Source organism: Acipenser ruthenus, chromosome 4 (assembly GCF_902713425.1).
Source record: "Acipenser ruthenus chromosome 4, fAciRut3.2 maternal haplotype, whole genome shotgun sequence".
Lineage (NCBI taxonomy): Eukaryota > Metazoa > Chordata > Actinopteri > Acipenseriformes > Acipenseridae > Acipenser > Acipenser ruthenus.
In genome coordinates this window covers 46,204,118-46,219,287 of record NC_081192.1, presented here as the reverse complement: position 1 = coordinate 46,219,287, position 15,170 = coordinate 46,204,118, and the positions used below count along the sequence as shown (strand labels likewise).

The 15,170-nt window shown below is 37.7% G+C and overlaps 1 protein-coding gene across 1 annotated transcript; it reads right to left on the bottom strand.

Annotated features, from left to right (window-relative positions):
* Nucleotides 1–4,546: 4,546 nt before the first annotated feature.
* LOC117400764 (tumor protein p53-inducible nuclear protein 1-like) lies at nt 4,547–12,829 on the bottom strand. The gene is made up of 4 exons (XM_034001090.3): nt 12,614–12,829; nt 10,080–10,384; nt 8,671–9,019; nt 4,547–6,947 (listed from the first exon to the last, which is right to left on the bottom strand). Exons 2-4 carry the CDS (start codon nt 10,198–10,200, stop codon nt 6,704–6,706), a joined length of 714 nt encoding a protein of 237 aa, XP_033856981.1. The 5' UTR covers nt 10,201–10,384; nt 12,614–12,829; the 3' UTR covers nt 4,547–6,703.
* Between the last annotated feature and the right edge of the window lie 2,341 nt (nt 12,830–15,170).

The window sequence follows — 15,170 nt, the reverse complement described above, 5'->3', positions numbered from 1 at the left end:
TTCTTTTACATTCCCAGCTCAACCTCACACAGCTTTTGTTGCATATATGAGAGATCTAGGTGGGGTCAGTATACTCAAAGATAGACTTTTGTCACTGGGTTGAGGTGAGGGGGTATTCACCAACAAATGGCATTTGTCCATAGAAACAAAATAAAAGCAAAAAGATGCCTACTGTATAACATCTCATAGATAAAAAATTACAGACATAAGTAAAAATTAGATCACCGTGACTTACAGTGCATTCAAAACTGTAAAGTTGATATACAAACTCCATATGACACATTCAATAACTTACATGCTAAAGATTCTCAAGAAATATGCAACTGTGACTTATGTAGTGTGCATGTCTCCACTATATCCTCAAGGAGGATGTGTGGTCCAGTGGTTGAAGTCCAGGGCTTGTGACCAGAAAGTCACTGGTTCAAATCCCACCTCTGCCACTGATTGACTCACTATGTGACCCTGAGCAAGTCACTTAACCTTGTGCTCCATCCTGCAGATGAGATGTGAAATCAGTGTCCTATTGTAAGTGACTCAGCATATAATGCACAGTTCCCAGCCTACCTCTGTAAAGCACTTTGTGATGGAGGTCCACTATGAAAGGTGCTATATAAAAATACAGTGACATCAGATGGTGAACCCTATACAGTACAGTGGAGAGCTACCCCATTGAGCCAAAGACAGAAATTAGAAATTTGGGTGTAATTTTTTACTCCGATCTTTCATTTGAATCCCACATTAGGAATATAACTAAAGTGTCTTTCTTCCATCTAATAAATATTGCAAAATTAAGACGCTTTCTCTCAGCACAGGATGCTGAGAGACTGATGCATGCCTTTGTAACTTCTAGAATAGACTACTGTAATGCTCTATTTTCTGGTATTCCAAACTGTGTTTTGTCCAGATTGTAGCTCGTGCAAAATGCTGCTGCCAGGATCCTAACGAAAACAGGAAAGTTTGACCATATTACGCTGGTATTGGCATCTCTACACTGGCTCCCAATATGATACAGGATTGATTTTAAAGTCCTGCTTTTAACCTATAACGGGTTAGCTCCACTTACCTGAGTGACTTATTGGTCCCATGTGTTCCAGGTCACCCGCTCCGATCTCAGGATGTTGGGTATCTCACTGCTCCAAAAAAGAGTACAGGTGGTAGAGCATTCGGCTACGGTAAATTGTGGAACAGATTGCCAGTCTCTGTAAGGGAGGCACCAACTATGGCAGATTTTAAAACTAGGCTGAAGACATATTTTTATAATCCTAACCCTATCATATGCATGATTACTACTATTGCCTTTTTACTGTATGTTTTATTGTTTTCATTATTTTATCGTACTTATGTATTGTATTGCATTTACTAATTTGTTGGTCTGCATCTAATGCTTACTGCTGTGTATATTTTCTTGTTTTGCCCATGTGAAGCACTCTGTGGCAACTTGTTGCAAAGGGCTGTACATTACAGTGGCTCTCAAAAGTATTCACCGCCCTAGGACTTTTCCACTTTTTATTGTGTTACAACATGGAATCAAAATGGATTTAATTAGGAGTTTTTGCCACTGATCAACACAAAAAAGTCCATAATGTCAAAGTGAAAAATAAAATCTACAAATTGTTCTAAATTAATTACAAATACTAAAGAGAAAATAATTGATTGCATAAGTATTCACCCCCTTGAGTCAATATTTGGTAGATGCACCTTTGGCAGCAATTACAGCCATGAGTCTATTTGGATGTCTCTACCAGCTTTGCACATCTGGACACTGCAATTTTTGCCCATTCTTCTTTGCAAAATTGCTCAAGCTCCGTCAAGTTGGATGGGGACCTTTGTTGAACAGCAATTTTCAACTCTTTCCACATATTCTCAATTGGATTGAGGTCCGGGCTTTGACTGGGCCACTCCAGGACATTGACCTTTTTGTTTTTAAGCCACTCCAGTGTGGCTTTGGCTGTATGTTTGGGGCCATTGTCCTGCTGGAAGATGAATCTTCTCCCAAGTCCCAGGTCTCTTGCAGACTTAAGCAGGTTTTCCTCCAGGATTTCTCTGTACTTTGCTGCATCCATTTTGCCCTCTATCTTCACGAGCTTTCCAGGCCCTGACGGTAGGGATGGTGTTCTCAGGATGGCTTGTGCCAAACATAGCGCTTAGCATTGAGGCCAAAAAGCTCTATTTTGGTCTCATCAGACCATAGAATCTTCTTCCACTTGGTCTCAGAGTCTCCCACATGCCTTCTGGCAAACTCTAGCCGAGATTTGATGTGAGTTTTTTTCAACAATGGCTTTCTTTTTGCCACTCTCCCATAAAGGCCAGTTTTATGAAGCACCTGGGCTATTGTTGCCATATGCACAGTGTCTCCTAGCTCAGCTGTGGAAGACTGTAACTCCTTTAGAGTTGCCATAGGCCTCTTGGTGGCCTCCCTGACTAGTGCCCTTCTCGCCCGGATACTCAGTTTTTGAGGACGGCCTGTTCTAGACAGATTCACAGTTGTGCCATATTCTCTCCATTTCTTAATAATGGACTTTACTGGCCTTAGAAATGTTCTTATATCCTACCCCTGATTGGTGCTTTTGAAGAACCTTATTCTGGATTTGCTTTGAATGTTCCTTTGTCTTCATGAAATGTACTAACCAACTGTGGGATCTCCCAGAGACAGGTGTATTTAACCTGAAATCATGTGAAACACCTTAAGCCGGGCTTACACTGCACGATTTTTGCTGATCGCCGACGAGCTGAGAAGTCGGCGATTAATTTCTTAAAATCTGGGACAAAATGAGGTTGTCGGGGACAAAATGGTCGATAAGTGTGAGAGGGTCTACCAAGCCCCGATAATGGCTTCTGCGATCTCCTGACGCTCTTACGACATCCTGACAAATTTCTAACATGTCAGAAAACTTTAGTCCCCGACAAAGCAATTCGTGAAATGTGTGAGGGGCTACGGGCCGATTTATTGACGAATCCTGCCAGTAGCCAATAGGCCAAGCTAGCAACAGTGGTGACAAAGAGAAAGATTGTGCCCCGCAAGGTGTGGAGACCTCGAAATTGAGGAAAGGATGGCAGAGATGTGGCAGGAACACCCGTGTCTCTTTGACATAAGTGACATTTCCTATCATGATCGCTCATTGAAGGAACAAAGATGGAGGGAAATTGCTTTGCAACTTCAGGTACCTGGTAAGTAAATAATTGTTATAACTTATTGATGCCGAAGCAGATACTGTGTGTGATAGTGTGTGCTCTCATGGCAATCAGTTTCTACAGTCAATCGTATTTGATATCCCTTTCAAACCCCTACTGTATGCTTGTATTGCTCATTTAATCAAAATATGAGGGGTGCGTGTCTATGTGTGTGAGAAATAGAGAGAATGTAGATTACGTTGCTGCATATTTAAACCTATGACAAACTTGTAGTAGCCTACTATTAAAGTTGTATTCTAGTCTGTTCAAAAGCGCAACACTCACTCGTAGTACAAAATATTTATTAGTTTAAAAGTCTTCAAATTATTCAGCAGAATTTGGTATTCTGATGAAGATCGCTTGACGGCCAATCTCCCACGCCAATCTTTAATCTAATAAATAAATCTAGCAAAAATCGTGCAGTGTAAGCCCGGCTTTAGTGTGAGTGGCGCTGCGTCTCCCGATTGCAAAAATCGTGCAGTGTAAGCCCGGCTTTAATTGCACACAGGTGGACTCCATTCAACTAATTATGTGACTTCTAAAGACAATTGGTTGCACCAGAGCTTATTTAGGTGTGTCATAGCAAAGGGGGTGAATACTTATGCAATCAATTATTTTTTGTTTTATATTTGTAATTAATTTTGACCAATTTGTAGATTTTATTTTTCACTTTGACATTATGGACTTTCTTGTCTTGATCAGTGGCAAAAACTCCTAATTAAATCCATTCTGATTCCATGTTGTAACACAATAAAATGTGGAAAAGTCCAAGGGGGGTGAATACTTTTGAGAGCCAGTGTAAATAAAGATTGATTGATTGATTGATTGATTGATTGATATTCACAAAACGCAGCCTTTATTTTCACCTCACAACTGCAGGGGCTCTGCAAGATAGATCATACAGACTCATTTTGTCGAGCTTAATACCGCTCTCTCAATTTTGGCAGGCGGTTGGTCCCGGTTTTGTGTACAGAATGTGTTATGCACAAATTTAGAACTCAAGATGGCACTGCATTTTGGGAATGAGAAGCAAGTGACTCATTCATGGCAGCGAGAAATAACTCATAATGCTACACACGCGGAGGGGAAGGGTTTCAAGTCAGAAAAAAGTGCATGCAGTAATTAACCTGGGAGTAGCATTCAAGCAAGATAAATACAGTTCACACAAGCCTTCCGCCCTGAAGTTAACTCAGTTATATACATTTATTATTTTAATTATAAAATTGTCATTATTACAAGATTTGGTCACTATTACAAGATTTAATGATAATGATTTTTATAGTCAATATTGTTTTTATGACATGCTTTATCAAAAGTGAGTGTAGCTGGCAGTACATATGCACCAAAAATGTAAAATTAGGGGGAAACCAGGAAGAAGGGGACAAACTTTGTATTTTTTTTATTATTTTTATAAACGGTAAATTTATTGACAATTGGATGTTTACGTAACAATTACACAAACCATGGTTAAAGGATTAAAGTTTTGAAACAGATTATCTCTCTTTCTTGCTTGCACATTTTCTGATTAAAAAAAAACACTTTTTTACATGTTAAGTTTCAGGTAGTGCAAATGGCACAATTCAACTGTTCAAAAAAGTATGAGATCAGCAAGTAGATAAATAACAGTTAATGCTAAAAACAACCCTACACTTTTTGGCAAAGTGCTGTATTATACCGGTAAACAGTCAATCAAGCAAAATCCACTACTTGGCTAGAAATGCCACAATACAAACAGTTCAATTATCTTCACACTTCAACAATAGTAATAATAATAATAAAAAAGATCTGCTACATTTTGTATATTAAAGCTGTACAGAAAAAGTGACTCGAGGAACAAGCTGCCTTTTGTGCATAGTTGATTATGTTGCTTTCATTTGTGTTGTCCCTTTGGACAGTTCAAGTTCTTCATTATGGTGCACTGTTAAAAACTGTTAACCTGAAAGGCACATTGTCCATGACAGAATGAAAGGCAATATTCTTATTTAATACCAACTCAATAAAGTTTCCTTTAAGCAACATATAGTAACAGTTCAGTTGTGAATGTGGTCTTCCATTCCCTTTGTCTCTTTTGACCTTAAGTTACAACAATGCTTTAAGAGAAAGTAAAAACATGATTTCTGTGAACAGAATGTACAAACATATTACAAATCAGTAACTATTCTAACTTGCTCCATTCATGTATATTCACATTATATATATATATATATATATATATATATATATATATATATATATATATATATATATATATACACACACACACACTAAAGTTATACATAATACAACAGATTAGCACTTAATACAGATTAACCATGGTAAATAAAAACAAACAAACAAACAAACACAAAAATAGTGTAGAGCATGTTTCGCAAGTATGAAACAATTGTATCTGGTACCTTTAACCAAAATAAAAACATGTTTGTCTGAAAGCAAAATGTACTTATTTAAATCAAACACATAAATACCTGCATTGCTGCAGAGGCATAACACATTTACAGTTTCATCAGGGCTCCATTGGTTAACATGTTTAGAAGTAATAATTATTTTTTTGGACAGGCACAATGTTCTGTCTATCCTTCCAATGTAGTCCCAAGTCGCTGAGTAGTCTGAATAAACTACAATTCTTAAAAATGGAGGTGAATACTCTGTGATACCAGTTTAAATAGTCAGATCTGTATAATTCAACCATTGGATCCCAGCTTTTAAACATTAAAAAGCACATTATACAGAATAAAAAATGTGGAAAATAGAAACCTATAATTATAAGTGGTTTACTACTTTTTGTTAACATAATTTGTTAAAAAAAAATCATCACAATGTTCTCTCATCAGATTCAGTCAACGTTTTTGAAAAAAACCATGGTAATTCCTCAAGTCCTTAGGCCAATGCACACATTTTTTTTCATTTACATATAAAGATACATGCTTTTAAAGTTATATGTCAAACACAATACAACTACATTTCATACCAGAAAATGTATGTGAAATTTGGATGGTTTATTTACACATTGAACTGCAGTCAAATAATTCATAAGCTGTACAGCTGAAACGTTCTGACCCTGAGAAATTTATCATAAATCAAAAACAAGTAATTATGAAAAACAGAATGGAACACTTTTGTTTTTGTTTTCACTTTTCTGGACACTATTTTTACACATAGTCATGCATACCATGTTAATATGTTAAGAGTGCCCCATACATACATATAAACAAACAAACAAACAAACATTAATATTTATCACATGTACACCAAGTTCATACTGACAGAGACAGATTTTTTTGTGTAAACTTTTTTCTTTTTAAAAATATTTTTTGATTTTATATATATATATATATATCACAGTAAAAGTCCACCATTTTAACAAAGGATTTAGTGATATTAAACCCAGCATTTTAAAAATAGTGTGAAACTCTAAACATTTTATATTGGCAGACTAAGTAATGTGACCTACGAGCTGATGACAAAAAAAAAGAAATCTGATTATATCTTTGTTACAGACACAAACATGGAGACAAATTAGCTTAGTACACCATCAATAGTTGAACTGCCTCTGGCTGGGCTGGTGTACCAAGAATCCACGTTGTTTAGCTTGGCGAGAATCCTTGGCAAGATTTTGGCGACGAAGGGCGTTACGGGCCAAGTGGAGTCTCTCTATGTTCTCCTTGGTGCGTCGAGCGAGCCGTGTGTGCTTGGTTTGTTCAAGGAAACCGGAGTGTGCTGCCATCGCAGCTGCATAGCAGCTAAAAGGCTGGCCCCTTTTACACTGTGCTTCCACCCTGAAATGAGAGACCCAGTTAACAGCAGCTATTAGAACACGGCTATTAACTATGTGAGAAGTACATGCGCTGAGGCGACAGTACAGGCTTATACCTAAAGAATTGCTTATCCAACATTGATGAAATGTGATATGTTTTTGAGAGTTCCAGAATTTGAAGCATTGTCTGTCCATCTGTATGTCCTTATACTTTTACACAATGTATCTCTAGAAACCTCTTATCAAAATGTAATGACATTCTTTAGAGAAACTTATTGGAGTGTCAGAATCAGAATCTGGGGGCTTCCCGTATGTCTGTTGGTTCTTCAGTATTTCACACTTACATTTTTACATATCTAGATATGTAAATTATAGGTTTGCATATACAAAGTGTACCAATAAGCCATATCAGAAAAAAAGATCTGCAAGTGACAAGTAAAGAATCAACACTGAGAAATACATATGGTCATGTTTTACATGCTCTTTTATTAATTTTTGATTAGCATTTTTAATTTACAACTCTACTTTCTACAACAAAGTGTTCATTTTAAAAGTAATACATCAATCAACTGAACTGCTCCATACCTTGCTGCATTCAACTACTGCGCCTACCTATAACTACTTACTATATCTTGTACTTGATTTTACTCTTGTAGGTATCTGTACTCATGTTTTCTGTAATTGTTCTTATTTGAAATCATTCTTATCCATTTATCATACTTACTACGTGTTCTTACTGGACTTTACTCATATAAGCAAATCGTTACTGTAAGGTTTAACTGCACTTAGTCGAATTCGCTCTTACACTGTATGCCTTATTTTGCTCTTACTTGAATTGATTTTATTGTACTTTCATATCTGCACTTCTCTTATGATATTCTGTAATATGATATTTTATAATGTGATAACTTGTAATGTGCTATTTTGCAATGCGATACTTTGTACTGTGATAACATGTAACAATTGTAAGTCACCCTGGATAAGGGCGTCTGCTAATAAATAAATAAATAAATAAATAAATAAATAAATAAATAATACATGTTTTAGGAAAGATTTTTTTAAATGTAATTTACATCACAAACATCATCAGTTTAGACACCAACCTTCACCACAATTGGATACACATATACAACGTAATTAAAATTGATTGTAAAGACATAAGGACAAACAAAGGCCTCCATACAACCTAAGATTCTTACACAATGTATGTAAATCTTTACATATGAAGATATCACAGCCCTCCCTCCACCATTTATTTATTTATTTTTTAAATAAGACTAAGGGAAAGGGTAAATAAATGCACCTGGTTTGAAATCTTTATTTAAAATGACTGTACAATATAATACAGTACACCACAAACTGTGACCCTACTCATTTTGGCTACAAAAATAAACAATAAGCTGGAATAAATGTGAGCCACTGAAATATTACACTCCAGGGCCAGACTGCTTCTCAGCCTTATACAGTAAAGCACATGTACCGTTTACTGTCTAACTATGTATGCTCCAAATTTGTGAATTGTATCAAATTGTAAAATAACGAGGGTGCACTTCTCAGAAAGGAAATCCCAGGAATGGGGCATCCCTTATGAATCCCATAGTAAAAACATAGCACAGCGTAATAAAGCATAGTAAAAGCATGGTAAAGCACAAGTAAGCATTGTAAAGAATTGCAAGGTATGGCAAACCAGGGTAAATGCATATTATAACCATGGGAAAAGCATCGTAATATTAAAGATACTGTACCTGAGAATTGACTTATCTGCAGACCTCGACCTCCTTGCGGTCTCCTTCACGCCGTGGCGGAAGTTTACAGCATACACAGACATGCTGGGGTGCTCGATGAGGAGGTTCTCCATGGGGCTGGCCTCTACCAGGACAGGGGTGTGTCCACCTGCAGTGAAGCAGGGGGGAGGGGTAATAAACCAGCTCTCCTCCAAAGCACAGCAGTCGAGCTGGAGAAAGACAGGGTCACTGGGGTCACCAGTGAACTCTAGAGAAGAGGAGGAGGAGAAAAGGGCCGGGCAGTCCATTGAAGAAGCGTCCTTCTCATAGACATCCACTTCTTCTCTAGAGGTATTAATGCAAGCATCGACTGAAGAGCAGGCAGGGATTGGGGACAACATTGGGAAGGAAGTAGGGAAGTTGGTGCACAGGTAGAAAGCAACAGCAGAATGAAATGGAATACAGGAAAATAGTCAGAAATAGAAATGTGTGTGTGGGGTTGGGGGGGGGGGGGGCGGGGGCGGGGTACAAAAACAATAATGAATACAAAGCAAACATCATCTTGAGGTGGGTTGCAAAACCCAACCAATGGCTGCAGAAGCTGTTTCACTTGTGTGAGGGTCTGGAAAACCCAGTGAACCAGTTTCAGCTTTTGCAAAACAATCCTGTTTTTGATGACAGATTATTTACCCATTTAATGTCAATTAATTTATTTTGTACCTCTAACTTTTTTTAAGCATGCAGTGCTAACCAGTGGCTAAATGTTAAAACTGCAACAAGGATGTATGTGACTTTTCTTTTTGTACACTTAACACCAGCCATTCATTTTTATTTTACCACTTTAGTAGGAGGGGAAGCCAGACATTTCTTGGATGACAATAAAAGCTGCAGGCAACAAAGATTCCTATTTATAGTTTGAGGGCTTTGGGCCTGAACCATGATAGACATTAGGCAGTTGCACAGACTTCAAAACCTTCCTGTGGTTTGAAAAACATGGTTACAGAGGGATACACTTTTGAAATATTATTTTGGGATTCCTATACTGTGAATAAAGTTTTTCGATCTAAAAATAAAAGTGCAATACATCGTCCCAGAGCAAAAAGATGCATTTCCCAAACAAACTGTATCTGCAATACACAGAGATAAGGTTAAAATGTCAGTGGTGGATCACCTTGTTTTTGTTTATAACTCATTAAAAATTAAAACTTTGACAATTATGATAAAATGTAACCTGAATAAAAATGTAAGTATTTGTATTTCAAGACAGGTCATTTATAATGGATGCATGAGAAGGGACTGTCAGAATTGCATGTTGTATGTATGGTCATTTCAGACAGTCTGAACAGGACAGAAGTGTTCCGCTTACAAGACACTATACACAGAATGCATTAAGTTATACACTACATAACCCCTGCTGCTTGATCTCTTACCTAAGCAATCAACAAGAATCCATTCGTCATCATCCTCCTTTTCATTAAAATCAGGCTCTGTTTTAGAGTTATTTCCATCATCAACATGTCCAAAAAGAGTGCTGGTAAACCTCTGGAACATTGTTAAGAAACAAAGGCTTCAGCAAATAAACTGTTTTTCTGTGTAAAACTGGAATCACTCAAAGTCAGCTACTGGAGCTGCTCAGACAGACAGTTGGTAAGATATTAAAGTGCATAGGTGTACAATTTCGTCTCAGGGAAGCTTGTTGAAGATCGTTCACAGTTCAGATCACTTGTGCAAAGCCCTGCAAGATAAGGAAAAAAAGCAACAATGCATCAGACACTGTAATCTTCTTAAAACATGCATATACAGTGTAGATGGAGTGTAGATAGAGTCTTGTGAAGATTCAGATGCATGTGATACTGGACCACCTGCAATTTATGGGGCTGTTTTAGCCTTTTATGATGGTGAGGTACTACACACTCCACAATACAGTACCCAAAAAGACAGGACTTTGCCCACACATTTGTATGCTTAAATAACAGCCTCTTCACAGCTGACTGGAATAGAGGTGTAGGTCATTTAATTTTATTTTTATTTTTATTTTTTTGAGTTCTGTTATATAGGCTTGTTAAATATCAGGCACCATTATGTACAATCATAAGATAATAAATATATATTTTGTTTAAAGTTTAACCCAGCATCAAAGAGACCGTCACTTTGAATACATCTTGATAATCATTAATTTTACTAACATTTGAAATAAAATAATGTAATATTTTCTCAGTTAAAAAGACCTTGGTCTTTACAGCTTTCTTTAAGGTTGCTGTGGAATTTAGTAAAGCACAATGACAGTGACATTACTGTCTCTTTAATGGCCCTGTGCTACACCTTTTTCAGAGGTTCTGTCTGTTTTAATTATTGGCTGCTGTCCAAAAAGTATTTCCCTCCTCTTTACAGCTGAGCAAAAAGACAGCTGTGTCCTTTCTGGAGCAAAAGGTAGAGAGTACTGTATTCCTTTGATTATGGCTGTGCCGTTTTGCATCCCTGAGTTTATTTATAATCTATGCAAAACAGCGTCTGTATTATCTGTGCAGCTGTTCACGCTGATAAAAGGAATACAAATACAAACAGTACATCATGCTTGCAACCTATGCATCAGTCAATACAGCTGCAAACTAGGTAGCATGCTACTTCAATGAGCTGCCTAAAAAAGCTAAATTAATATACACACATAATAAACCATATCCTGTTGACAAGATGCTACAGACTGCTTCAAACATGTGGGGTTGAAAATGTTTATACCATATTGTTTAGGGTGCACAAAGCATACTAATCATGGATAACGACATCGGAATAGTTTCCCATGTATAAAATATCACTGTGTATTATGTCACATTCACCTTGATTAGAAAAGGGGTTTGAAGCCCTGTTTTTGTCCCCTCATAAAAAGCATTTAACTAGAGGTTTCAAGTCAAAACCCGTATTTTAAATCGCTGTGAATTTAGTTATGAAGGCTGGTTTAACTGCTCAAAATACCATGACTAATATTTATAACGGCGATATATGCAATCCAGATGCAACAGTGGTGACGTGCCAAGGACAAAAGTCTATAACCTTATTGCATCCTTCTACCTTGTTAAATTAATAATAATACTATGTACACTTCCTAAACAATAATCTATCGATTAATAGAAGAGTATACAAAACATATATAAAATTAAACGACGATTACCCAATTATTATTATTATTATTATTTATTTCTTAGCAGACGCCCTTATCCAGGGCGACTTACAATTGTTACAAGATATCACATTATTTTTACATACAATTACATTATTTTTTTTACATACAATTACCCATTTATACAGTTGGGTTTTTACTGGAGCAATCTAGGTAAAGTACCTTGCTCAAGGGTACAGCAGCAGTGTCCCCCACTGGGGATTGAACCCACAACCCTCCAGTCAAGAGTCCAGAGCCCTAACCACTACTCCACACTACTCCATGTTACTTCTATCCTTTCCAGACCCAACAGGAAAGCAGCAAAAGTTCACTTGAGCTGAAGTCTAAACAGCTCCCGGCCTCGCGAAGGCAAATTGTGTACTGCCCCCTGCCAGAGGATGGCTGTCTGCCCCCCCCCCCCCCCCCCCCCCGAGAAAAAAACAAAACAAAACAAAACAAAACAAAAAAACAAACAAAAAAAAACCAAAAAAAAAACACACACACACACACATAACAGCCTTGGGCGGAATACTTGAACGTTTTGAATACCGTCTATCTACAACAACAATGTCGCCTTTCGTACATTGATAACAACATATTTCTTTTAAACGATTAATACTAACCGCAAGACCGTTGTTTTAATACGTCCAATGCAGACACACATTGTACAAACATTGTACATCCACTTATCCACTTTCCCTAATCGCCACAACATCGTTTAATCTCGACTGAAACTATTCACAGAAATGAGCAAATTACATTTTTTGTAATATATATTACATTTTTTGTTAAAACACATAGAACACTAACCTTTTCTGTAAACAGGTAGATACAATCTTGAAGGATAGTTTACACTTTGAGGTAGAAAAACAAAAATAAGATTTTCTTCTCAGAAGAAACATCAGTTCCTGGACCCTTTAGCTTGAACAAAACCTTCCTTTCTCTCGGTTCAGACTGATCCTTTTGTTATTGTTGTGGAACATTAACAGCTGATCGTTGCTGACTTTTTTTTCTCTCCACCAGGCCTATGGGAGGACCTTCGCTGACCAATAGGATCGTTCTATAAGCTGTCACTAACGCACGTGATCTGCTGCGAGCAACTGAACAAGTCTGGGCAGCTACCAAAGCAGGAACTTGAGAGGGAGACAGCGTCGCTAGTGACAGAAGAAATGATAATAATGCAGCGTTTGCATTAGGCATTGTTTAGTGGTGTGAATCTGGTTTTGTTGGAATAGGACAATAAGAAACTGGCATTGCTGGATTAAATAAACAGCTGTTAGGTAATACTATGAGACATTCACTACCAGACGGACTGTTGCAGGAAATTATTGCTATTAACCCAGTGCACTTCAATGTCAGAAAATGTACTTCTGAATTAGCATTTGATTTAAAATAATTGTTTTACCTAATCTGTTTAAAATACAGTAGTATCTGTAATACAGAATGCAGCTTTTAAAATGACAATTACTTCCATGCATAGTTTGTCATTCCCTGCTACTAACACAATCTTTCAAATTCTATTGAGGCAGAGAGATGTGATTAAACAAATTGTATATATTGTCTGTACGGTCTTTTGGTTTACTGGTGCTAAAATACACTACTGATAAAGGATCATTTGAAGTGACTATTCGACCATTCATCTCTAGGCTGGCTACATCAAGTTGCTTGCTTAACATGTATTTGAAAATAAAAATTAAGTAGACCATACTTATAATGTATAATGTGAAATAGTGTGATATCATGTAACAATTGTAAGTCACCCTTGATAAGGGCATCTGCTAACAAATAAATAATAATAATAATAATAATAATAATAATAATAATAATAATAATAAAGAACCTGATGTACTTTTCAAAAACAATGAACATGGCAGTAAATACGTTGCAGTTGTCTATCTTACAGCATTCTAAATACAACTAAATGTAACCAGGAGGTCCCGGTTTCAAATCCCACCTCAGCCACTGACTCATTGTGTATCCCTGAGCAAGTCACTTAACCTCCTTGTGCTCCGTCTTTCGGGTGAGACATAATTGTAAGTGACTCTGCAGCTGATGTATAGTTCACACACCCTAGTCTCTGTATGTCGCCTTGGATAAAGGTGTCTGCTAAATAAACAAATACACATTATAAACAAGACCAACTATATTTTTCAAGACATTGAAAGCAACAGAATGTATTTTTTTAATCAAATTGCTTTAACATCTTAGCAGGGACATAATGGAGTAACCTGTCCTACAGAACAGTATTTCATCATACTGCATTAGAAGATAATCACTAATTGGCACAGATACAAGGCCACAATGTTCCCTTGTTTGTGTTTGAGCATATGTTGCTTGCTTAGTACTGGGATACTGAGTGCGGCATAATAGTCTAAATATCTTTACCCAGTATGTTACTGCCTTGTGCAATGATTTCCAAATATCTCAGATAAAAATGGTACACCATAACCTCAAAATCAAGATTATATGACGGCCAACAGAAGCACCAATTAAAGCAGATATTTGTCTGCTTGCAGCAGGACCAGTCCCAGCAGATATTTTTCTGCTTGGATACGGACCAGTCCCAGCAGATATTTGTCTGCTTGGAGCAGAACCAGTCCCAGCAGGTGTTTGTCCGCTTGGAGCAGGACCAGTCCTAGCAGGTGTTTGTCTGCTTGGAGCAGGACCAGTCCCAGCAGGTGTTTGTCCGCTTGGAGCAGGACCAGTCCCAACAGGTGTTTGTCTGCTTGGAGATGGACCAGTCCCAGCAGGCGTTTGTCCACTTGGAGACGGACCAGTCCCAGCAGGTGTTTGTCCACTTGGAGACGGACCAGTCCCAGCAGGTGTTTGTCCGCTTGGAGCAGGACCAGTCCCAGCAGGTGTTTGTCCGCTTGGAGACGGACCAGTCCCAGCAGGTGTTTGTCCGCTTGGAGACGGACCAGTCCCAGCAGGTGTTTGTCTGCTTGGAGCAGGACCAGTCCCAGCAGGTGTTTGTCTGCTTGGAGCAGGATCAGTCCCAGCAGGTGTTTGTCTGCTTGGAGCAGGACCAGTCCCACCAGGTGTTTGTCTGCTAGGAGCAGGACCAGTCCCACCAGGTGTTTGTCTGCTAGGAGCAGGACCAGTCCCACCAGGTGTTTGTCTGCTTGGAACAGGACCAGTCCTGCTCTCAAACTCATGAAGATACTGTTCACTCTATCTCTTTTCCAGTTTCACATATCGTTTACCTATCATGTGTTATCATAGTTTTGTACTAGTACTGTACTGTAGCTATTTATTGTATTACAATAAAGGGATAGGACCTACAGCTATGGCCAAAAGTTATACATCATCCTAGTGAATTAACTGATTTTGCTTCATAACTTAGAATGAAACCAACTAAATAATTTTA

What these genes read in the sequence shown, in the direction of transcription:
- LOC117400764 (XM_034001090.3), bottom strand. Translation starts at nt 10,200, where the DNA reads ATGTTCCAGAGGTTTACCAGCACTCTTTTTGGACATGTTGATGATGGA. An exon ending in GATTCTTGTTGATTGCTTAG is followed by an intron (nt 9,020 to 10,079) that starts GTAAGAGATCAA and finishes CCTGCTCTTCAG; the next exon opens with TCGATGCTTGCATTAATACC. An exon ending in GCAGATAAGTCAATTCTCAG is followed by an intron (nt 6,948 to 8,670) that starts GTACAGTATCTT and finishes CTCTCATTTCAG; the next exon opens with GGTGGAAGCACAGTGTAAAA.